This window comes from Stenella coeruleoalba (assembly GCF_951394435.1).
Source record: "Stenella coeruleoalba genome assembly, chromosome: 2".
Classification (NCBI taxonomy): Eukaryota; Metazoa; Chordata; class Mammalia; order Artiodactyla; family Delphinidae; genus Stenella; species Stenella coeruleoalba.
Window position 1 is genome coordinate 131,001,669 of NC_137147.1, and position 27,308 is coordinate 131,028,976.

At 34.4% G+C, this 27,308-nt stretch overlaps 1 protein-coding gene across 7 annotated transcripts in view; it reads right to left on the reverse strand.

Moving 5' to 3' along the window:
• The window catches only part of NRG4 (neuregulin 4), a 127,504-nt gene that overhangs the window by 22,493 nt on the left and 77,703 nt on the right, over positions 1 to 27,308 (reverse strand). For all 7 annotated transcript variants that reach the window (XM_079913012.1, XM_079913009.1, XM_079913011.1 and 4 more), the window contains one exon: positions 6,111 to 6,260. In XM_079913012.1, coding sequence (XP_079769138.1) covers positions 6,111 to 6,260 — 150 coding nt within the window. The remainder of the gene's footprint in view (positions 1 to 6,110; positions 6,261 to 27,308) is intronic.

Genomic DNA, 27,308 nt, shown 5'->3' on the forward strand with positions numbered 1-27,308 from the left:
TATGGGAGGATATGTGTAGGTTATTTGATCTTTTTAATGTCTGTGGCACCTGAGTTATTATATCTTTATTCATTCCTAATATTATTCATTTGTGCCTTCCCCCCGTTTCTTTGAAAGAGATTTGTCAATATTATTCATCTTTTTATAGAACCAAATTTTGTCTTTGTTGTTCCTCTCTATTACACCTATTGTACATTTATTATCTTAAACTCCTACTCTTTAGTTTTACTTCCTTCTAGTTTCCTGGCATTTATTTTGCTATTCTTTTTCTAACTTAGTGAGATGAATGCTTAGCTTATTTATTTCCAGGCTTTCTTCTTTTCTCATATAAGCATTTAGGGCTATAAGTTTTCCTCTGCTGGTTTATTTGCATCTCTCAGATTTGTTATACAGTATTTTCATTATAGTGCCAGTCAAAATACTTCCCAATTTCCATTGTGAGCTCTTTGATCCATGAATTATACAGACATGTATTTCTTAATTTCCACATGTGAAGGTCTTTGATAGTTATTCTTGTCCCTGACTTTCCTCTTAATCACACTAAAGACTGAGCATGTGGTGTAACATCAAACCTTTGAAATGTGTTGAAAACTGTTTTACTGCCCAGCACAGAATAATATTCATAAATATTCTGTATGAGTTTGTAAAGAATTTTGTACTGTGTTCTAGAATAAGTCTAGATCAAATGTGTTAATTACATTACTAAAATCTTATAAAGTCTTACTGATTTTTATCTCCTTTCTTATAAATTTCTGAGACTCATACATTAAAATTTAACTGTGATGGTGGTTTTGCTTATTTCTCCTTTGTATTTCAAATTTTGATTTATACTTTTTAAGATTTTGCTTATAAGAGCACATACATTTTTAAATTGTTAAATCCTCCTAGTGAACTAAATCTTTTACCATAACATTTATTTTGTCTGATAGTTATATGACCTTTTTACTCCTAATCTTTTTGTATCCTTATCTGGAAGGACTTAGCATCTAGAATTTAGATTTTAAAATATAGGTGTATTATGACAATCTTTGTTTTTTACCTGGAATCTTTAGTACAATTATATTTAAAATAATTACTGATATATTTAGATTTAAATCTACCATGTTATATCATACTTTCTATTTATCCTTTTTTCTCTATTTTTCTTTATGTTTAATCAATTGATTATTTTTTATTCCTTTTTGTCCTTCCTCTAAGTTGTAAATTATGTGTTTTGATTTTTTTCTTCAATTGTCACCCTAGACATGTTCATTCCTAATATATCAAGGTCTCACATTAACCTATATATTATCCTCCTCCCATTTAAAAACCTTTAGTATATGTTAATTACAATCCTTTCAACTTACTTGCTATCGCCATCATGTGTTTCTTTTTTAAAATTTATTTATTTATTTAGTTTTGGCTGCATTGGGTCTTTGTTGCTGCATGTGGGCTTTCTCTACTTGCAGTGAGTGGGGGCTACTCTTTGTTGCAGTGCATGGGCTTCTTTCTCATTGTGGTGGCTTCTCTTGTTGCAGAGCATGGGCTCTACGGAGCACAGGCTTCAGTAGTTGTGGCACGTGAGCTCAGTAGTTGTGGCTAGTGGGCTATAGAGAGCGGGCTTAGTAGTTGTGGCGCACAGGCTTAGTTGCTCCACGGCACGTGAGATCTTCCCAGACCAGGGCTTGAACCAGTGTCCCCTGCATTGGCAGGTGGATTCTTAATCACTGCGCCACCAGAGAAGTCCTGCCATCATGTGTTTTAATTCCTCTTTTCAAAGACATAGTATAGTACTATTATTAAAATTTATACAATATTTGTTTTGATTCATTCACATAATGACTTTCTCTGATCTTTCTTCTTTCTTGCATCTCAATATATTTCCTTCTGCTTGAAAATATGAGAGGACAAACTCTTACAAGTTTTGCTTATCTAAAAGTATCTTTGAGACTTCCCTGGTGGTCCAATGGTTGAGAATATGCCTTCCAATGCAGGGGACATGGGTTCAATCCCTGGTCCAGGAAGACCCCACATGCCATGGAGCAACTAAGCCCATGCACCACAACTACTGAGCCTGCGCTCTAGAGCCCGCGAGCCACAACTACTGAGCCCGCGTGCCACAACTACTGAAGCCCATGTGCCCTAGAGCCTGTGTGCTGCAACTACTGAGCCCATGCACTGCAACTACTGAAGCCCACACGCTCTAGGGCCCCTGTGCCACAACTACTGAAGCCCGTGTGTCTAGAGCCCGTGCTTGGCAACAAGAGAAGCCACCTCAGTAAGAAACCCATGCACCACAACGAAGAGTAGCCCCCACTCACCACAACTAGAGAAAGCCCACGGGCAGCAACAAAGACCCAATGCGGCCAAAAATAAATAAAATTAAAATAAATAAATAAATAAAAGTATGTTCATTTTACCCTCATTCCTGAAAGATGTTTTCTGTGATATAGAAATTTGGGGTTGATGGTTATTTTCAGTGGATACTGAAAATATGATTGCTTGCTCTGTCTTCTGGTTTTGCTTCTTTCCTACTGAGCAGCCAGCTTTCAGTAAAACTGCTGCATTTTTAAAGATAATCTGTCATTCTTTTGTAACATTTTTGCAATCTTCTCTTTGAGCACCCTACAGTTTTACTGGTCTGTGCCCATAGGTAAACTTATTTTTATCCTGCTTGAAATTTGTTGGACTTCTAGAATCTGTGGTTGACTTTCATCAGTTCTGCAAAGGTCTCAGCCATCACCTTTTCAAATACTGCCTTTGCCCCCTTCTCTCTTCTATCATACATTTCTAGGTACTTTCTCTCCGGTCTCCCTTTTTCTTGACTTCTCTATAACATTTTCCATTTCCTTTCCTCTCTGAATTACCTTCTGGGTAATTTCTTATCTATATCTTTCACTTCATTAAATCTTTTATTGTGTCTAATTTGCTATTAAAAACATATTCTTGGTTAAAAAATTTTATTGAACTAAGACATGTATTGGCTTTTAAAAAATTACAATTATTATATTTTAGGCATTACAGTTCTGTTTTGGTCTTTGTCAAATTTGCTTATTTACAAGCCTCTCATTTATTTCTTGGTATATATTAAATATATGTATTTTATATTACGTATCTGAGTCTTCCAAAAAATAAACATTTTGAATATCTGATTTTACTATCAGTTGTTTCTGTGGGTTCTAACTCATGGTGCTTCTTTTCTTATATGTTTGGTAATCTTGTTATACTGTGAGATACTTTTTAAGGTAAAGGATGAAAGTGGGTTCTTCAAGAATTAATTTGCATTTGTTTCTGTCAACCACCTGGATTAATCCAGCCAGCCTGGATTATTCAACATTCCTAGCTTTTTTTCCCTAGACGTTCAGACTGCATCGGGATGCAAACCAGATAATATTTGTGATTGGAGGTTCCTTTTGTCCTTTCTTGTTCTTATATACAGTTGACCCTTGAACAATGCAGCAGTTAGGGGTGCTGACCACCACCACACAGTTGAAAATCCACATATACCTTTTACAGTTGGCCCTCCATATCCATGATTGCACATCCAGGGATTCAACCAACCATGGATTATGTAGTACTGTAGTAGTTATTGAAAAAAATTTGCATATATGTGAACCCATGCAGTTCAAACCTGTGTTGTTCAAGGGTCAACTGTACTTTCATTTTTCTTTTATCTATACTTTCTACCAAAAAGGTATTGTTTAGCCTGCTCATACTAGCAATATTGCTAAATTCTGGCTCAAGCTTGCAGAGTTACTGTGTTCTAGAAGGTCTCCTCTGAAACTCTGTGTCATTAAGCACCTGTGGGGTACAACATACCATGGCACAAACTCAATGGGTTTGCACAGGAGTTTCATTTTTAGACAATTACAGCAATGTTAAAGCTCTATGGAATAAAAAAAATGCCTCTTAACAATTCCCAGTGGAATGAATATTAGATTTCCTAATAAATCCTTTGGTCATTATGTAGGACATGTATTTCTAGCTCTCTACCTTATAGGCATATGGTAGAATTGCATTTCCTGGTACCCCTTGTAATTAAGTAGGACCATGCAGCTCATTCTGGCCAATGAATCATGGCCAGACAGATCATTTCAACTCAAATATGAAACCCTCTGGCAGAGCAACCCACAGCATTCAGGATGGTGGTTGCTCCATCAGTTTGAGATTTTAAGTGACTATGATTATAAAAGCCGGTCTGCCAAATGATAACAATTATACGCTATGAATGGGAAATAGTCTTATTTTTTAAGCCACTAAACTGTTAGGGTTGATAATTACCTAGCCTATCCTGATTGATATTACAAAAGTATTTATTATCCAATCAATAACACATGAAATGCTATATTTCCAACCTGGCACTAGAGTGATTAATGAGGGAATTAGTCAGTTGGTCTTCTCCTTAGCATATTAGACCAACAAAATATTTAGAGGGATAGAATAAAATAATAAATCATTATTCATTCTTTTTCCAAACATGATTTAAAGTCAAGAGTACACCTAATTCCAAACATGGGTGTTCTGGTTATCTATAACAGTATAACAAATCAACCTGAATTTAGTGGATTAAAACAATTTATCTCTCATGGGTTTCTGTGGGTTGACAGCTGGGCAGTTTTTGCTTGGGATCTCTGTGGTTGCAGTCAACTGGCAGCTAAATCTGGATCAACTAAAGGTTCAATTGAGCTGGATGTCTGAGGTGGCTTATTCAAATGGTGGTAGTTGACACTGGCTGTTGGCTGAGAGATCAGCTGAGGCTGGTTCTCTGTTCTCACAACATGGTAGCTGATTGTGTGAAAGAGCAGCGGAAGTATGAGTGACAGGAGATGGAAGCTGCCAGGCCATTTAAAGGCTATGTCCTTAACTAGAACAGCACCATTTCCACAATATTCTGTGGTCAAAGCAGACTGGATGCCTGCCCAGATTCAAAGATTTAGAGAAATAAACTCTTCCTCTTGTTGTAGGAGTGGCAAGGTCACACTGCAGAAGAGCATGTGGGAATGAGAGATATTGTTGTGACTATCTTTGGGACATATAATCTGACACAATGAGCTTGTATTTAAATTTTTGTATCTGTGGTAAGATGCTAAAATTATGAGAGATAAAACATATTAGATTGCCTAAATAATATATTTTAGAATAAAATATGTAATACCAATACCACATATTTTAAAAGCACAATCTCCAATTTTTATTTACTCCATGGTGTGAAGTAATTCAGAATTGAGGATTTTATGAAATATAATTTTACATATGTTACTTTTCTTAGAATATAAATTTCTCAAGCCCACTGTATCTCTTTTATGACTACCCTCAGCTCCATTTTCCATTTGCACAAATATCTATGATAGCATACAGTGTGCATTTAATAAAAATTAATAATGAGAGTTATGATACCAGATAACTCCTACATTTAATAAATTCTATATTCACTTACTTTCACAAAACTTCAGAAAAAGCTGAAGACCAAAACTAATGAATGAAAGTAATCTTCAGTGCAAAGCGTTGTTTCATGTGAATAAATTTTCCTTTGGTCTTATGAGTTACTAGTCTTATCAAATTAATTGCCTGCCAATTCACCTGTCTCTCCAAATTGATTTAAATCTCTATGAAGTTAGGGAACATGTCTATTTTCTTCACTATTATATTCTTTATGCTTATCAGCATAAAGTGTCTAGCACATAGTAGGCACTAAATAAAGAGCTGATCCTAGATATTAACTATGTCTTAAATTTATATTTACAGTGTGTTGCATAAATTGTTCCTTTCCTTTCACAAAATCTATTTTAAATAGACCTAGTCCAAATATTTAGGTGTTTTTGGCAGGATGACTTTAGTGAATGTGGATCTACCTTACTAGTTTAGAAAAATCAAGGTAAATAATGATGATGACTGTAACAAAGAATAAATAGAGACTGCTTAAGATCCTTTCAAAAATGACTTATTAATTTAATAACAAAAATAAATAAATAATAAAATTTAATAACAGTAACTCTATTAGAGAAATAACTCTAAACAGAAAAACAATCTGGAAAAATAATCTAGAGCTAAAGGGCATATTGATTATTTAGTAGGATAACTACTTTTTGCATTACTTTTTCTTTCCAAAAGCATGTTTTTATTTTGGTTACCTGCAAAGGAAGTAGAGGGCTCCAATGATAAGAGTTCCTAGAAGAACAGCCAATGCCACGAAAGCTGCAAACAGGTCACTTTTAGTTTGGATGCTGGAGCTTGGGAGAAAAACCTCTTCACAACGAGCTCCTGTATAATTTTCAATGCATCTACAGAATAAAATTTTAGATAAAGAACTGCATTCTCTGTTCCATTAACTAGTATAGAAAGCATAAGGTTTCCAGCTGTTATGAAAAAAAAATAAGACTAATTTTCAGATTGTGAACATAGAATAGGCATGCTTTCCTATAATGCTCACAGAGCTACAGTTATAATAAAACAAATTAGCATGTGCAGTCTAATCTTTGCTATCTTCCTTTTCCAGTTTTCAAATTGTTTAGAAATTCCAGAGAAATTATAGAATATTCAGTCCTTTTATCTTTTAGATTTTCAATATGTAATTATCTACACTTAAGTTTATCTGAAATTTATTTTGTTATTTCTGGTATAGATGTGGTTCTAAGTATATTTTTCCTTGACATTGCTAACTAGTTATTCCAACCCCATTTATTAAATAATCATTCCCTTTCCTACTGTTTAACAGTGCCTCCGTTAATGTATGTCAAACTTGTATAAGTAACAGCATTTCTTTATTCTTCAATGATCTATACATCTAATCTTGGGCTTCTACCATATTGCTTCAATACTGTTGCTTTATAATATGCTTTAGTATCCGGTAGTTCTACTCCTTACCTTATTACTTTCCTTTTCTAGAGATTTTGTGATATTTTCATTTGCCAGCCAAATATTTTAAAGCCAATTACTTTCAGCTCTTTAAAACTATGTGACCATAGAGAGAACCATAATCTTTGGTAATATCAGTCAGTTCCTTTTTCCCTGTTAATATGTTCAGAGATTATAAAACTAGAGATTGATATGAACTAATGAGTTTGGCACCAGATCAATTTCATTATTTCATAGTTGCAGTTAAAATGAAGAATAGTATTTTAATATATACTAATGTTTGTTTATAAAGCAACCCATGAAGTTACAGAGTAAACCAGGGGTCCCCAACCTCCGGGCCACGGACCAGTACCGGTCTGCAGCGGGCCAGCAAGCGAAGCTTCATTTGCTGCTCCCCATCGCTCACATTACTGCCTGAACCATCCCCCTTCCCCACTGGCTCCGTGGTAAAACTGTCTTCCACGAAACTGGTCCCTGGTGCCAAAAAGGTTGGGGACCGCTGGAGTAAACTACACTTTTTACTCCAATTTACGCAATAATTTTGCGTAAAAAAAATGTGTGTGTATATATATGTGTGTATATATATTCTTTAAGCTAGTATTACCCAAAATAGAAATATCTGTTCTACTAAATTAATTCTCCTCCTCACCTCTTTCCAGTTTAGGGAGTATTTACAAATGTTATCTTCTTTTCTCCCACCCTAGTCTAACAAGGATGCAGTCCTAGAAAGTTACATGCTGAACTGATTACTAACAAAGCTTGGCAACTAACGCAATAGGCTAATAAAGCAGTATACAAATAAATAAGAGAAAAGAATATCAAGTTATAGCACAAGGGATCAATTTTACATAAATGAGCATATGCAAGATGTTTTATGAACCTCAAGCCCTACCCATGGTGAGGCAGTGGTGTTATTGGTTACAGCCTCCACTGAGGGGGGAGGGGTGTCAGTTTGAGCAAAGAAGCAGTTTTGATTCTCTCAAACTACTGTAAAGATGGAGTTGAGGAAACATAGAAAGGAAAAGAAAGGACAGAATATGAGTGGCAAACTGAAATGCAAGTAAAATACTTTACAAAACACAATTACCTAACGTCTAAATAAAAAATACTTATTTTTTCCAAAGATCAAGTCAGTTAAATAAGTATGAGGAGAAAAAAGATTAAATGAAAATAATTTGTTTCTTTCTCCTCTAGCCCCACATCCCACTTCCAAAAAAGGGAATAAATAACGCACAGAGACACACACACACAGACACACACAGGCCTAGAAAGTTAATATAGAGACTACCAAAAAAATCAATACACATGTCATCACAAAATAACCAAAGAAGGAAAGGGGCATTCCACACAGTAAAAAAAAAAAAAAAGTTCTAAATTTTTCAAAACCAGAATTCAGTAAGTAGTAATTATTTATGACTTCCGAAGGTTTTTAAAGAAAAGATTTAGCCACTGGAAAAGTTACTGTCATCGTTTTAAAATAACTCTCAGGTTTTGAAATGATATTAAAATGGGGTTCAGTTTCCATTTGAATATAGCTAGAACTCTAAAGAAATAAATTCTGAATTGAAACAGTATAATTCTTCTTTATAAGGAAGATTTCTTTTTTAAAATGCTATAAACTCATTACTCAAGGCTGTTCAAGTTTAGGTAAGATTGAACTTCAAGGAAAAAGATGACAAACTAGCTGATGTAACTAACCCTATGTGTTTACTTTGAGCTGGAAGGAGTCAAGAGAATGGTATAAATATAAGCTGAGTGGTCAGATCAGGCTATAAGCAAACAAACAAAAAAGGCATATAAAGGAAAACAATCAACACTACAGTGTTGTTCTATTGTCTTACAGCAGGGCCAAGCAAACACATGCTCTTGTGGGAAAGTCAAAAGCTGATGGTATCTTTAAATAAAGCAAAGTGAAGAATAAACACATCTTGTTATTATTTAACTAGTCAAATCAGAATTTAGAGAAAAGCAAAGAAATTTAAATATTATGCTGTTATCTAAGAAGTAGAAATAGCTAACCTAAAAATTAATTTAAAAATTTCAGATATTTATCATACAAAAAAGTAAACACAGCCTACCAATGAGTATGTACAAGGATTCCACTTTTTTTTTTTTTTTTTTTGCGGTACGCGGGCCTGTCACTGCTGTGGCCTCTCCCATTGTGGAGCACAGGCTCCGGACGCACAGGCTCAGCGGCCATGGCTCATGGGCCCAGCTGCTCTGCGGCATGTGGGATCTTCCCGGACCGGGGCACGAACCCATGTCCCCTGCGTGGGCAGGCGGACTCTCAACCACTGCGCCACCAGGGAAGCCCAAGGATTCCACTTTTAAAGCTCAAGCTCATTTACGAAAATGTTATGACCCAGTTATGACACAAATATCAAACTTTAGGCAAAGTCAGCTCCTTTAAGGATAAATAAGGGTGAATTAAGAAGATTTAGACAGATAACTAAATGGTAGTACTAGATGAAGCAAAACAGGAAGGTGAGGCATTTGTACCACCATTTCATGCAGAACTAAGTAGCCTTCAGTCTTTATGTAACTTTCTTGCTAAATTATTTCCGGACATCACTTCTGCACAGACTGCCAAGTAGCAAACAGTTGTTCCACCTAATGAGGTGAATACCAAGCACTAGGGTCACACACATTCTCCTGGAACTGAAAGATGAATGCTGGAACAGGTACAAATGCTCAACTAGGTGAGAAATTCCAAAACTCAGAATCCAAGTCATAGGGTGCTGGTTTTCTGGCTGAATACCACCAACAATCTTGTCCTTAAACCCAGAAGCTATGTTTAGTACACTGGACATGAAATAAACTCATTAGATTCTACAGCCTTCCAGGTAAGTTGTAAGAACCAAGTTTTTAATCATGTAAACAAACAGTGCCATTTAGCTTCAAGAAAGAGTATTGGACTATGAGCTAGAAAAAACTGATTTCTTGATCCCACTCTTATGATTGTTGGCTGTGTGACCTTGGGCAAGCCACTCAAACTCTCTAAGACACTGTAAAAATCAAAATAACACCTGCTTTTGCTATTTCATAGGGCTATTGTCAGAATCAAATAATGTCTAAAAGTGACTTGAACATTGAAACACACTATGCAAGTGAAACCGAAATTAAAGTAGCTAATAAAATGCTCAAGAAAAATTACAGCCAGAAAAAGTTAAGAGCATGGAGATCAATAAATGTGTTATTATTATTAAATATTTTTCAGAAACAATAAACAACTTTATAAGAGTCCACTAACCAAATAGTGATTCAACGTCAATGCCACTTCACTTGGGCTAACCTATCCTGGAAAGAAAAAGTATAATATTGGCATATGCCAAAATTGACTTCCAAGTTTGATTCCTACTCTGTAGTAATCAAAGTTCAATCTGAAACCCATGAAAAATGGTAACAAAACCAAAATAAAATAAAACTATTAGATTGTTCAAGAAACACAAATTAACCACATGGGCTTAAATCCCTTTCGCATTCCAGGGCTAGATAACAATACACAAACATGCCAACATCCTATGAAACTCCTACTAGATTTTTAGAAGCCAAGAATTCAGGGAAGACTGACTCTTTTATTAGCTAGTGCCATAAATGTAACTTCACTAAGCATTTATTAGATTCTTAATAGTACCTAGAGATACTTAGCTAATATTCGATCTTGCAAAAGTTTTAATATTTATATGATATTAGCACCAATTAAAACCAATAACTAGTATGCTTCAAGTGTGTAAGTATAATCTAAGTCTAGTAAAAAAGCAAAATCTATTAGGTTCTTCCAAGATTGACTATGAACAAGATAATTCATGTGCTGAAATGGACTACAGACTATATCTGTATATAAATGAATAAAACATCCTGCATAGAGAATAATTCGTATTTGTCATTATGTACGGTATTGTCATAATTTTATTGTGAAGGGTTATAATTTTTTTGCTTAAGTAAATCACTGTGAAAATGTGAAATATTTTACTTACTGAAACTAGCTAAAGCACAGTGAATGAAGGAAGCATGTACACAAATGATGAGCAGCAGTAGTTTAAAACACAACCTTCATTACTGAATCCATGCATTGGCTATTCTTTTCCGATTAAGACTTTTTGGGAGAGACACCCATAGAATGCTGCCGGGTTCACCAGAGTACTTGGGGAAAATTTTGTGATTAAAAAATGTTTCTTAAATGTTGTCTTCCTCCATGTTAGAAAAATAATGATCTCAATTCTCACCCTATTTTGCTTTCCTCAAGGGAAAAAAAAAAAAAAATCAGGGAGGAAATCCAAAACTGCTCTTGACAGATAAGGTATATATATGTTTTAAAAAAATGATCAGGGAGGAAAAGTAAAACTACAAGCAGAAAATATATATATATTTTTTGTATTCTATTTTGTTGTGATCCTTGGTGTAAAAAATACACATATATTTGTATATACAGAGATTTATTTATACATAAAAACTGGTATAGGTCAGTTCTTCCTTTCTTTTAAGTAATAATTTCAGTAAATATAAAGCTATATTTAGAATTTATAAATGATAAATTATAAATGGGCCTTCCAATTGTAGACATTTTTCACATGTTTTGGTAAAACTTAAAGGACATCAAGACCATAAATCCAGGAACAAATGGAAAGACTTACGCTCTTAAATCACCAGACACTCAATTAAACCACAGTTCTAAACGGACAATATTCATGCTGGCATCTTACCTTCCCAGGCTTCAGGTCTCAACAACCTTCTAATGCAGGGAAAATCTCATGCCCCAACTTGGAATAAGACAAAGAGAAGCCAGCATCAGTTCACTTCCTGACAAAAGAAGTTAAGTATTAGAGCTGAACAAAAGTCACAGTTGTCACTTTGCATGGTATTCCTATGTTGAAAATGAAATCTTACTGGTGAGAAATCGGGATATTTTTCAGGGGCCTTTCAAAGGAAATAGTGGATGAAAAGACACTATCTAAAAGGATAACCAAAATTCAGAAGCAAATGCGTAATCTGATATAACTTATTATGCAACAAATAAGAAGAAAATGAAGGAGCTTTAAAGGAGGACATTCATTATCTTTCACTGGCATTCTGCTTCCTAGAACAGCAATGAGCTAACCTGAGTTAGTTCTGAAGAGTAGCTTCTACTCTTGAACAAGTGACACAACTGAGTAAGACAAATGCTGGTGGAAGACAAGCAGACCTAAGAGAGCAGTTATGTTTCCACTGTTTCAAAACCATATTCTGCTATGTTTGACAAGCAGATGATCTGGAAAAACATGGTTTCAAGAAGATTGGTCCTCTTTTAAGTTTTTGTTCTAAGCATGGTGAGGTCAAGAAAGATATGTCAGTTGTTTCTGCTGAGAATACTAATGAAAAGGCTTTATCAGAAGTAAGGTTACTAATATGAAAAGTGTTAACAAAATGCATAGCTAAATAGAGCAGCTGTTTCATGCTTTTTGCAACTGTTCTATTATCAGCTTCAAGGCTGTGATTTCCTTTCTGTAAAGGTGTTCTGAAGATCAATCTAAATCCTGATGTTTAATAAAGCATATTGTACAGTGCCCAAAGTCAAAGTAAAAAGGACTTTGTTCTGATTAATATCACAGTAGCATTTTGGATTTTTTTTCTTTGAACCATAACCTTCTACTAAATTTACAGATGAAAAAACAGAAGTCTTACCTAAAAAGAGTGCCAAGAACTAGCCTATGGTAACCAACTGACCTTAAGAAAACTTTAAAATTTTATGTGGTTAATAAAACAACTCATAAAACCCAGATGATTCCTTTTGGAAACTGAGTTTAGTAAAAAGCACACTGAGGTCCAGCAAAACTGTGGACAGACACACACGCAATATACAATTAAAAGAGGCAACGTATCAAATGCAGAAGCACAATAAATGTTGATTTTCTTACATTTTTCCAATTGTGATTCTCAACCTCAATTATTTTACTTTCATAAAACAAGCCTTTCATATATTATAAGTTGGTACTCCTAAATTGCCTCTCTTAAATAGAATTCAGTCTTTATTTTATCACCTGACAAATGATGATTTCTACCTAGCCAACACTGACTGTTGTGGATAGGGGACAAAGCTTGGCTTCTGTCAAGGCAGCAGGGGCCTGCTTTGGTCTGAGCTTGTGGCCCTCTGGGAGAATTCTGGTGATCAGGCTCAGGGAACTGGAGCTTACTAAGTCACTCTGGGTAGCTATACCAACAGATACCCCTTTGCCTGATGTCTTAAGACTCCACCTCCACTGTGCAATGATTGGCTTCACGGTGATCACAAGAAGCCTGGAGGAAAGTGAGGCAGCAAGGAAAGGCCTCATCCAGCTAGTGATGCAAACATAGGTGAAGACAAATTCTTTCCCCCATCCTTGCTCCACGAACCTATAAAGTTCTAGTTGGAAGGTTGAAAGATTAGGGGCTTTCTGACGTTGTGCCCAAGTTGGCAAAGAGGACAAGGGCTGGAAAGGGCTTCTGCCTGGGTTGTTCTCAGTGAAAGACTTTGAAATAGACAAGAAAGATTGTTAGGTGCCCTGTCTAACGACCTTCTGAGTTATCTGATTCTATGGGGGCCTGTGCTTTCCATTGTCTTTGAGCTATTTTACAAACTCTGTAAATTGTAGAAAACCTACAATAAATAAATTTTGTCCAGTGTAATACAAGAGATTTCCCTGTGGATACTGATAAGTATTTAGTATTTCATTTCAACATGGCTGATCACCTATACTTACATGTGTGTGTTGTTTTTGTTTTTGTTTATGGCTATGCCATGCGGGCCCTCGGCAGTTAAAGCCCAGAGTCCTAACCACTGGACAGCCAGGGAACACCCAAGTATGTGTTGTTTGAATTCATCTTTGAGTCAGTTGTAATGTCTTATTGGTTCCCTTGTTAATGAATGAGTTAAATATGTCTTTGACACATGTTCATTTTATATTTGTATGAAAATCATGATTTTCCCTTATATAAAAATTTATTTTTTTTCCAGTTTGAAGGTTGCCCACTGAGATCGATTCATCTGACAGAGCTAGTTAAATGGAGTTGCCAGTGAAGTGCACCTCCTTAATAGCTTAAGCCCAGGTACGTCTTTTCCTGGCTCCCAGAGGTGAATTCCACTCACCAATAGAACTTAAAATTTGCTAGTTCTCTGTTTCTCTAGCTTTTTTTCCCCTCTCCACTAACTTTATGTTTTATTTTTTTGTCGTTGGTTTAGTTACTACTGATAAGTTATTTTCCCATTAGTAAGAGCAATGGTAAGAAGTTTGGTTTTATAGTTTGACAATCTGATGATCTCTGTAAATGGATGATAGAGATCTACTCAACCAGGTGAAAGGATAGAGAAACTGGTTTGTCAGACTCTTATTAAAAATTTATTTCTCCATTTTTTTAGCTTAAATCAATTAAAAATTACATACCCACTGGGAAGGAGAGTACCTCTTGGACATTTGGACCAGTGAGATTTTATGTTTCTGTGTTTACTTGATCTGTGCCAAAGTTATAGATCTGAAGCTATAAGCTCTCTCTGTCCCTATGTGTCAAACTCAGAAAGGCCTTTACCTCTTACTCTGTGTGAAATTTCTTTCTTTCTCCAGAGGATACTAAAAAATGATAGTATAAAGACTCTTAAGTTAAAGAAGCTCTGTTCTGATTGACTTACAGAGATAAACAAGCTCTTACATAAATTCAGTACTGCTAAAATTACCAGAATAGGAAATCGAACTTCTAATACTTTATTTTTAAAAATTTTATTGAAGTATAGTTGATTTACAGTGTTGTGTTAATTTCTGCTGTACAGCAAAGTGACTCAGTTATACATACATATTCTTTTTCATATTCTTTTCCATTATGGTTTAATCACAGTTTATTGACTATATTAATAATTCCCTGTGCGAAACAGTAGGACCTTGTTGTTTGAACTTCTAATGCTTTAAACGTACTAAACTTAAATAAAATTCTTCTTGCTAAAACTAAGAAACATTTTAAGAATCCAAGTTCACATTAATAAGAGTAAATCTTTGGTAAACAATACTAGCTTAATAATTTTGGCTTAATAAAACAGCTATATCTTTATCAGTACTAGGTATAACAGAAGCATATATTTTATTCCACTTGGGTTTGCTTTTCCTAAAATTATACAGGTCTACTGACCAAATAAGCAAATATTACTCCTACATATTATCAAAAACTATGAAAAATGAAAACTGTATTCAATTAAATTCTATCATTATTCTGACAAACATTTATTTCAACCATAATTATGTTCTGTAGTATTTATGTTTTGTAGTAGATAATTTCTAAGGTAAAAGCTTGAATTTATATATATATTTTTTTAAACATCTTTAGTGGAGTATAATTGCTTTACAATGGTGTGTTAGTTTCTACCTTATGCGGCTGCTTCCCACTAGCTAGCTATTTTACATTTGGTAAGGTATGTATGTCCCTGCCACTCTGAATTTATATTAAATTGAATTAATGGATATTATTAGACACAGATAATTTTTAAGTAAAATAGAATACTGAAACATTAATCATTAAGTATAATTTCAAGTTTATATAATTTTGCTTCTGAAGGTTACAGCTTTGGTCATGTTAATGAACATGTTCATTTTTGCCACGTTAAGGAGTCATAGAAGAGATGTGTGTGGCAGTAGAAAGTTGTAATATGTGAGTTCATGACTTTGCAAGTCTACTAAATTGCTTGTGTATGCCATACAGTTCTAAATTATCCACTACCCCAGTGTTCTCTGTGAAACAGAAGTTAGTTATAGTTACTTGGCTGAAAGATATGAGTAATGAGACTATACTTGGAACAACTGTGACAGAGAAACACAACTCTGTGTGTACTTTTGTTTTCCAAGGGTAGATGTGTCTGAAAGCAGCAGTTTGCAGTAGTTCTCAGGCTTTTTAGTCTCTAGTCCAAAGGACTCTAGGACTTACTGAGGACTCCAGAGAGCTTTTGTTTACATGGGTTAAGAAACTATTGGTATTTATTATATTGGAAAGTGAAATATAAATTTACAAAAATACTTTTATTATTTTATTTAATTTACAAATACTTTATTGATTCACTTGAAGATAATAATATGAACACACAGTGTGTTATAAATAACACTCAGTATTATAAAAATGGCTTCAACGGGTAAAACCCCTGAAAGAGAACCAGGTCAGTTTGTTCTAATTAGAATATGGGAAAGTGTAGTGAACAGAATTTAGAAAATAAACTTTATTTTGTCCCATTGATGAAAGAGTTTATTAAATATTAGTTCTCAGGCACCTATCTTAACCAAGTGCCAAAATCTCCTCTGACAAGTTTTTTGATTTTGTCTTCTCAAAATTGGATCCTAAATATAGAAGAAATAAAAAAAAAAGTCACCCAAAATTGTATTTGAGATTTCTCGAGAAAACCCAGAAAATCACAAATTTTCTTTGTCTTTTATCTTTTAAAAACAGAGATGATAGAAATAATTATAACAGTAAAATAATGAACAAAAATCTATGAAATTTCCTGGAGATCTGTCAATGCCTTTGCTGCACATAATTTTTTCTTTCTTTTTTTTTTGGCCACGCTGTGCAGCGTACAGGATCTTAGTTTCCCAGGGATCAAACCCGTGCCCCCTTCAGTGGAAGCACAGAGTCCTAACCACTGGACCATGAGGGAGTTCCCGGTCCATAGTGTTTTTAATCTCAGGGCAAATGCCAATCAAAACTCTTATTAAATAGTTGTACACTATACTTCCAACAGAGAATTTTACCCTTATTCACCCTGATATTATTAACTGGCTCACAGCCATTACATATCTGTCATCTATGTAGTTTTGTTTTAATGTGATGCGTGTCAGAAGGCACTGCTACAGGCTATAAGGCAGGGTTTGTAATCTGAACTAAAAAGGACAGTCCCAGAGCCTCATGGACAAAGAATGTACCAGGATTGCAAATTTCTGACACTTAAAAAAAAAGATTCTTGGGTACAAGCTTCTGAGGTGACTGGACTGAATCAGGATTCTTTATAGTTCAAAATCAGACAGACTCGTGAAAGCAGGTTGTTAACCCAAGATCTCAAGGAGCACAGGACTGAATGAATTGATGAGAATTTATTGTGGTTATTTGTTTAGGACAGTGTTAATACTGTAATGATCTATTTTTCTTATATTAAAAAAAAAAAACCTTCTCTTTTTTCTTAAGCTATCCATAACCCACAACAATTTAGTAAATAGTACTTCTGTAAAATGCAACAAAATACTTTGAAATGTTATCTGATTCTCATTAAGCATCCCCTGACTCGCAAATTCAGAAACTATTACTGAGTCTCCTTAATCTTCATGGCAATATAGTTATTTGCATATGTCCAACAAGAACCCGTTCTTCTTTTCATTAGGACAAAACTGGACAAATCATTTGATCAACCAAGGCCTCCCATGGACTACCGTTTCTGAGAATGACTCTCTTTGAATTAGGTAAGTCAAGCCACTTTTACAAAACAAAAGCTGACTTTACATGTGGATCCAAAATCTACAAAGCAGTAAAAATGGCCTGGTACCTGGCTTATAGGTTCAAGCCCTCAGGAGGTAAGGAAGTCACTTATTGGCAGGCCAAGAACCTTAGCAAATTTGGGGGACTCTGAGAAAAGAGAAACTCACCAAATTTACAGGTACTCTACAAGTGAAATCTGGTATAGTTAGTTTCTTAGGCTTGGTTTTCTAGCCCCACAACAACAAATAATAGAGGCTTATAAAGTCAATTCCAAGATTCTTTAGGAAAACTTTCAAACAGAAGTTAATTTTGTAACTGTCATGGATGTTCAGCACTGAATTGCAAAATTCAGTAATTCTATATATTTAACTAATGCTCTTATTGCACTAGCATTTTTTACACCAAGAATAATTTTTGGGGATTATATAACTACAAGGGATTTTCATTTTCCAATATAGAATAATTTTTTGGGATTATATAACTACAAGGGGGAAGACCGTTATGAAAAATTATGAAAGACTTTGAAACAGACCAAAAAAAAAAAAAAAGACTACTGGGTGTTCTGTCCAATCCATCCTTCTGGATGATCTGATTCTTTAGGGGCCTGCATCTTTCATTGTCTTCCAGCTGTTTTACAACTCTGTAAATTATAGAAAACTTAGAGTAATACAAATGATTCTTTTCCATAGAAATTCAAATGAATTTTGTCTGGTGGAATACAATTGATTATTGCCCTGTAGATATTGAATAGTTTTGCATGTATTTGTAAACTTCTTTCAGCATTCCTGATTATATATGCATCTGTTGCTTTGAACTGGTTTTAACATCTTACTGGTCCCCTCATTAATTAATGAACTAAACAATGTCTTTCATGTGTTCATTTACATTTGCATGAGGTCAGGCCTTCACCGTTTTTTAAAAAAAATTATAACATCAGGAAGGCTGACCCAAGGCTACAGAGCCTGGGAAGGTTCTTATCCCTCCAATTAGGTTGCAAAGATAGAGGGGAGCAGAAACTACATGATCATATCTGGGAATTTTATGACACATTAGGCCTTGAGGGTACCTTACACCACACTATCATTCAACTTTCAGACAATGACCTTCAAACATGTTTTCAGGAACATGTTATATGTGAAAATTAAAGGTAAGATAAAAGTCATGATAAAACAAACTACCCTGGATCAAACTCTTTTACTAGAAAAGAACCATACTTTTGCAATTTTTTCTACTACCCTATTTTTAACAACTAGGTATGTAAAAGTAAAGAAAAATGTAATTTCTTTCAGAATCAAAACATGCCATGGCATACGACCCAGCAGTCCTGCTACTGGGCATATACCCCGAGAAAACCATAATTCTAAAAGAGTCCTGTACCACAATGTTTACTGCAGCTCTATTTACAATAGCCAAGACATGGAAGCAACCTAAGCATCCGTCAACAGATGAGTGGATCAAGAAGATGTGGCACATATATACAATGGAATATTAGTCATAAAACGAAACGAAATTGAGTTATTTGTAATGAGGTGGATGGACCTAGAGTCTGTCATACAGAATGAAGTAAGTCAGAAAGAGAAAAACAAATACCATATGCTAACACATATATATGGAATTTAAAAAATAAATAAATAAAAAATAAAGACGCAGATGTAGAGAATGGACTTGAGGACACAGGGAGGGGGAAGGGTAAGCTGGGATGAAGCGAGAGAGAGGCATGGACTTATTTATACTACCAAATGTAAAATAGATAGCTAGCAGGAAGCAGCCACATAGCACAGGGGGATCAGCTGGTGCTTTGTGACCACCTAGAGGGGTGGGATAGGGAGGGTGGGAGGGAGACGCAAGAGGGGGGAGATATGGGGATATATGTATATGTATAGCTGATTCACTTTGTTATAAAGCAGAAACTAACACACCATTGTAAAGCAATTATACTCCAATAAAGATGTTAAGAAAAAATGCCATGGGTTAATTTCTGCCACATGTACACTGTAATATAACAGGAAAATAATCTCAAAAATAATATAAAAAGGAATGTCAAGCAATAAATCAACTGTAATTTCTTTTATCTTACCAACAAGTAAATGATAAATTAGTAAAATCCATCTAGATTGGGCCTAACAAATTTAGTGGCAGCTTTGATGAGATATGGGTAAAGGACTTCCTAATAGCTAGGCAATTGGTGCCATGAGATTCAGCTGCTCTCAATTCTCTTTCTGCAGATAAAGTTAAAACGCCAATATCTTTGGGAAAACTAATACATTAAGCTACACTGTCATTTAAATCTCCATGTGTACGGAAATTTTCAGAAAGAATTTTTAAAACAGAAAGAACATGGAAAGAATGTATAATAGAAGGAAAAGAATCATGACACAAAAAGAGGTAAAAAGATAAAATTTTGCTACTTCACCCTTGGCCCCTGATTAACAACCACCTTTTTCTTGGACAGAAATTAGAATACGTGTTCCTAAGAGAAGTCTTGGGTACACAAAGGTAAGAAGGAGTACAGCAGTAGAAAGGGCTAGTGGCCTGAAATAAGTTACTCAAACTTGGGGCCTCACACCCTCTAAAAGGGACCTTGGGATGATCCAATGAGATCATGTATTTCAAAGCACCTGGCATATCAAGGTGATCAAAAATGTTTATGAACAAATAAATGATCGAACAAACTCTTGAATATGAGCTGTGGCCTGACTGTTTGTTGTTTTCCTAATTTTATGAATGGTGTTAGCAGAGAAAGTCTGAGAAGGAAATGAATAAATAAATGGAAAAAGGAATAATGCAAATTAGACACACTAAACAAAAGCCTAGCATGTGGATTTCTGAAATTTATTTGTAAAACCAGAGTAAATTATATAGAGTATCTGATTAGCTACAAAATATACTATATACATACGAATCTATGAAGATGTATAATAATTACTCAGTTTTCTGAAATTTCTTTAAAAAGTGTGAGGTAGTTACACATACATTTTCTTTAAAAGTGAGTAAAAAGCTAATGATATGACTGAAAATCTAAAACTTGTGCTATATTTTCTTCCTGTTGTATTAACATTCTCAGTTGAAGTTCGAAAACAATAGTATCCTTTTACTCCAGACTATAAATTACAGTAAATTCTTATAATGACAACATAAGTCCATAATAGAAATGCTGACACCTGAATAACAGTGGAACAGCTCAGCATAGCTATAGTTAGGCAGTAATAGCATTAGCCTGTGCTTATATCAGCAAAACTCTTTATATTATTCTTTTCTTATCTCCAAATTGAATGGATTTTGACACCCCCCCCTTTCTTTTGTAGTTGGGCTAACTCTCTCTCTCTGCATATAAAATACATTTATATATACCCACAAACATATCTTACTTCTATATTTCCAAGCAATGTATTATGTGGGAAATACAATTTTCTGTTTTAATGAACCTAAATATGTAGGTTTAGAGTGAGAACACACAAACAAATAATTCTATCTTGGTGCCATTTTGAAAATATTATTTGTCAAGATCAAAATAGCTGAAATTTAACTGTTTTTACTATTTTTATCTGATAATCTTATAACCCATTCAAAACACATATATGAGAAAGAATTTTGCTTCAAAAGAGTCCACAATCTAAAACTGGACAACATGAACCAACTGTTCAGTAGTAAAACAAATTAGTTTCAGAACAAACATTAACTGATAAGAATGCATTTCAAGGATTTTTTTTACTAGGCACATAAGAAACTGTCAGCTTTCCCAAAATGTCTTGACTCCAGAGGATAGTAAAAGCGAAAATAGAGATTAGTGAAAGGAATAGTGGGGGTGTACTGAAAAATATTGGATAAATTCAAAATAAATAAAAAAGTTTTCTTTGAGGACTTCTTAACTGATGTTAATTAGTATAATCAAATACAGCAAACCAATAGATAGTATGAGGAAGAATACCCCCAGTATGAACGTCAGACACAATCTGGGGTATTTCCAAACAAAATGGCAAGCGTTCAAGGTTATCTCTGGCATCATTTCACCTCACTTTTCAGTTTTCTGTTGCCACATGGCACCCACTTCCAAAGGCTTGAGTCTTAAAAGGTACTTAGGACATCCTACTGCAGTGATATCCAGAAAAGATCCCATGCTCCAGACCACTCTCTGCCCCCTCCATCCATCAGAGACATTTCGCTCAGTTCTGATAAATTGATTCCTAATACTAAGTAATACTAATGACCAAAGCATTAATCCTTGGAGAATTATTTGCATATAACAGAGGACCTCACAATTCACAGAAAATAATCAAGTCACATCAGTCAAGATCTTTACACATTTAGCTAGATTTGGGTAATAATAATTGGCTACATTTATTCCCACTAAAGGGAAGTTGAGCAATTAATCACCTAAAGAATTTAGATATCCTCAAGGAAAACTTTCTATATAACTAAGGCTCCTCTCAATTTAGATCATTGTTAGAAAAAAAGGACTATTTCATATTCTAGCTTGAGAAATACACATCTATCCTTTAATCCTTACCAATGTTATATATGTTATTCTTTATCATTTAATTACGTGTGTTTGAGACAATAATGCTCCTTTTCCTTAATAAGACTGGAAATATGGCAGAAACAGCTAGATATCCCCTACTCCCATTATCCTTTTATCCTTTCTCTTCTCCAATTACAGAATCCTTAGCTAGGCACAGGGCTGCATGAAATAAAGATTGCATTTCTAAATCTCACTTTAACTGAGGTATAGCCATGTGACTAGGTTCCAACTAATAGAGTGTGAGAAAAGTGATGGGTGCAACTTCCAACTTTGAGAAAATATCCTTAAAAGGAGTAGAAGTGTCTCCTTTTCTTCCCTCCTACTTTTTGAAAAGATGTAATCCACAGATTCTAAAATATCTGTGAGAAATATCAAAAGAAGCTGAGATGGGGGAGGCGCTACAAAATAAGAGCTTGAGGGACTATGAAGGAGGGAGAACTCCGTGTGTACCATTTGCTTCCTGGAAGGTGAAAGGCTCATTTTGACTTCCAAGAATCTAGTTTCTTGTTTGCAGTGGCCTGAGAAGGAACCAGGAGCACAGGAATGGTGAGACACAGTGGCAGAAATGTGCAAGTATGCAGAGCATGGAGGAAATATTGAACCTGTGAGCCCAACTTCTGGAAGGCAGCTAGGAGACAAACTTCAGCTAATCGTGACAGGATTGCAGAGGCACTGGCAAAAGCGCAAGCAAGGAGCACTGAATATATTCAACTACAGAACAAAGACTAAAACAGATGAGGGAAAGTAGTGACAAAACAAATGAAAATGTCATATACTCTGACAAAGTAGAAATTGTACCATTTACAAAAACTGGGAAGAGAGTAAGGAGGATAGGGGTAAAGTGAGGACTGAGATCTAAAGCATACGTTGGCTGGCAGTCGCGGCATGTATTTAACATTGAAACATCAAGTAGTAGAGAAGTATAAGCACATTAAAGATTTTTTAAAAAACTGAAAACGTAAAGCAGAAACTAACATACCATTGTAAGGCAATTATACTCCAATAAAGATGTTATTAAAAAAAACTGAAAAAGAATATCACTGTCTAAAACTAAAGGGAGAGGCGGGGAGAAGAGAAAGGATGCTCATCTTCATCACCGTTCATAGTAGGGAATTAATAGATGCTACCTAAAGAAATGGGGTGGGAGGATTTGGAAAGATGACAGGAACAAAAAATAACATGGCTGAATTAAAACCAAACACGTGCTGCACCAATAAATAAAAAGGGGTTTCAAAGAAAAAGATGCTCATATTGCTCACGATGCTAAACTCAACTCTATGCTGCATTTATGAGGCATATCCAGAATAAAGTAATTTAGAAAGGAAGAAAGTGGAAGATAGAGGAAAGGCAACCAGGAGTCATGATTTTAATATTAGACAAGGTAGAATTCAGGCCAAAAAGCATTAAATTAGATGAAGAAAGGTACTTCCATAATACAAAGATCTAACTCACAATGAAGACATAACAGTTATTAATATCTTCACAGAAAATAACAGAGCAGCAATAACCATGAAATATTAATTGCAAGAGATAAAGGAAAAGCCAGAAACAAGAGTAGTACTAGAAGACTATAATTTACTTCTCACAGTCCATGACAAATAAAATAGACAAAAATTATGTAAGAATAAAGAACCAAATAATATAATTAAGATGACCTGATTGACACATTAAACTTTTTGCCTTAAAAATAGTGTAATCCTTCTATATAAATATCCAAGGAATAGTTCAAAATACTAAATATTAAACCACTAAAAATCAAAACAGAACCTTAATAAATTCCAAAAGGGAGAAATATTACAGAGACCATCCTGATAATATTGCAGGGAAAAAATGGAGATAAATAAAAGCAGAAAACAAAAGGTCTTTCCAAGTGGAAGTTCCTTGGGTCAAGAGGAAATTAAGAGCAAAATTATAGCATTTCTAGAAAATCACAAATATTAGAATCTATAGGATACGGCTAAAGCAGTGTTCAAAGCAAAGTTCATTAGTTCAAAGTTCATTAGTTCTAAATACTAAATACATTAGTTCTAAATACTTACATTAATAGGAAAGAAAAACTGAAAACAAGTTAATAAGTCCTCTTGATTAAAAACAATGATATAATAATTAAAAGGGAAATAGAAGGACTTAAGATAAAGGCAGAAATAAATGGGTTACAAAACAGAAAAAAAAAAAACCCAACAATAAATAAATCTATGAGCTAGTTCTCAGTAAAATAACTTTGGGAGAAAGCACATTGTGGTGGATTAAAGATGGCCATAAAGTCTTTGTCACTCTCCTCATTGAGTGTCAGTCTTCTTTAAATTTTTAAAGACCGATAAGTAGAAATTATCTGTTTAAAATACAGAAAAAAATTTTAAAAAAGAAAGAAAAACCCTTTGATCTGTGGAACAGCATTAAAAGGTCAACATATTTGTAATTGGAAACCCAAAAGGAGAAAAGAGAGAGAATGGGGCAGAAAAAAGAATATTTAATGAAATGATGGCCCCAAATTTCCCAACTTCAGTGAAAGACAAATTTGCATATTGAAACTCAGCCTACACCTAGCAAACTTAGGCACATCACAGTTAAAGGGCTGGGGGAAAAGAGAGAAAATCTTGAAAGCCATCAGAGAAAATGACACAGTACATATGGGGAAACAGTAATATGAATGACAGCTGATTTTGTATCAGAAGCTATAGAGACCAGAAGATAGTAGAAGGAAATATTTAAAGTGATGAAAGAAAAAAATTGAACCCAGAACTCTGTATCTTGCAGAAATATGCTTTAAATATGAAGGCAATAATAGCAGCATTATTCGAAATAGCCAAAAAGTAGGAAAACCCTCAAATGTCCATTAACTGATAAGTGGATAAATAAAATGTATATCCACACAATGCAGTATTATTTGGCAATAAAAATAAAGTACTGAGACATGCTACACATAGATAACTCTACAACATAAAATAACTTAGGCTAAGTCAAAGAAGCCATTCACAAAATAACTCTTATTGTCTGATTCCATTTGTATTAAATGTCCAAGATAGGAACGTTTATAGCGATTGAAAGTAGATTAACTGTGTGGTGGGGAATAGGGATTAATTACTAATGTTTGTGGTATACTTTTAGGAGGGGATGAAAATGTTCTAAAATTAGATTACAGTGATAACTGGTTGCATAACCCTGTGAATATATGAAAAAACACTGAATTGTTTACTTTAAATGGGCAAATCATATGGTATGTGACTTACATCTCAATAAAGCTGTTAAAAAAAAAAAGACTGAAGGCAATATAAAGACATTTTTAGATACGAGAAAATTAAGATAACTCATGGTCAGCAAGCCTGCATAGTAAGAAATGTAAAGGGAAGGTCTCCAGGCTGAGAGGAAATAACTAGATGGAGACTTGAATCTACAGAAAGCAATGATAAGCATTGGAAACAGTTAAAAAAAGAAGTGTCACTTAAATATCGATTATAAAATATAATGACTATTTAAACCAAAAACAATAACATTGTATTATGGAGTTTATAGACTTATGTAGATGTAATACCTACAATAATGATGGCATAAAGAACAGGGAAGTAAATGGAACAATATGGTTGCAAGATTTCTGCATCTTCTATGAAGTGAAAATTATATGAAAGTTAATATAATTATATTAACTGTAAAGTTAAGTCTGTACATTCAAAGCCTTGGAGCAAAAACTAAAAATATAATAATACAGAGGTAGTTAAAAGGCTTACAGATAAATTAAAATTCTACTTTAATGTTTAGTCAGTTTGAATGGTACTAGCCATAAGAATCATACTGTTGATAGTCATGGGCTAAAGGACACTTAAAGAAAAATAAACAATACAAGAATATGTAATACTTGCAACATACCTCAACTACATTTAGATTGTGTATTAAATACAAGGGTACAACTGTAAGATGCTCTACACTACTGATAAATGAAGGAAACAAGGTTTAACGAAAGCTAAATTATAAAGTCCATGGGTCAGAACTGAACAAAGCCAAGGTCCTTTAAAAAAATGGAGAATGGCTGAATATATATTAACATATCTAAAGAAAAAGCCTGTCAATCTGAGGAGCTGTTGGTCAGCAAGAGAAACCAAGGGAAAAAAGGCACAAGAGGCAAACCTTAGCAGTGCTCATCTAAGCACTAACAGAGAAGAAGTTATGGCCCGAAGACTTCAAGTACAGTCCTAGGTAAGATTATTCCTCTTGTGGAAATGAATGCATCAGGCTAGTGACAAATTCAATTTATATAATTTTTCTTGTTTCCACTCTATATTCACTAAATAACATTCTAATTATAAACTTGACTTTCCTTGTATGACAGTCACACAGAGAGAGGATATCTGACTCACATTAACTCAAGTCTGTGTAAACTACCACTCATAAATTAATAAATTAGAATAGTTATTTTAGACATTGGTCTCTGTAAGTCTAGTTTGTGCTCATGAGAGATGAGACCCACCCCCCCATCACAATATGCTTAATTAGCTTCCTAAGCATAGAAGCTGAGAGGAGATCTCCAGACTATGATAATACCATGGTCACACAGTACTTCATGAGGCTATTTATTTCCTAGGTGTACGAGCTTCACTGAGTCGTTCAAATCATCTTCTTTTTAATTACAAGAGTTTGAAATTTAAATCTTCATATTATTAAAAAACTTTGCTTTTTAACAGATGTGCTTGATTACATAAGACAGTGGAATAAAGAGATACTGCTGACAAAAGAGAACATTGGCGAAAGGTCAGGAAATGAGACATAGTCCCTAACATAAGCTATCCCTTAGACGTAACAGAAAAGAGATTCATTCACAAAACTGGAAAATAGTGCCCAATTCTTGTTTATAATAATTTATTTTTACAGCAACTAGTGAATTGCTTAGACCATTCATCTACATAATGATAGTGCTAGATCTCAATATTATATTTATTATTACTACATCTGTTTGTACTGTCTTGGTAGAAATCAGACAAAATGGTTGTATCAGAATGTGAAAATGAACAGGTCCTAGATCAAACCTCAAATATTCCCAGTGAAATGTGTTATGAGAATTGCATCATAAAGATCTATAAATATCAGAATTACACATTTCCTCTTAATGGCCAGAATTAGCTCTACATTTTGAATTTCCATTTAACACATATTGGTTAAGATGCCTTGTAAAAAGGATGAGGCAGGTGTAAAACAAAGGAAATTATTTTATTGATATTTTTAAGACTTTTTTCCACGGCCCTCCCCCCATATGAGCCCTTTCCCACTCTAATACTCTATTGAGATTAAGAAAAGTTTCTGATCTTTTCAGAAGCACTGGTTTGTTATAAACTTAATGAGAGAAGGCAATATGTAAACTAAAAAAGAAGGGTAAAAAAACAATTCAGTAACATCTCTGTAGAAAATCACAAATAACTTTTATTTTCAAATCTACTCTATTACAAAGATCTTCCTCACAGAATGTCTTATTATATCTTAGCTTTGTTTGCTTGGTATTACATATCCCTATTTT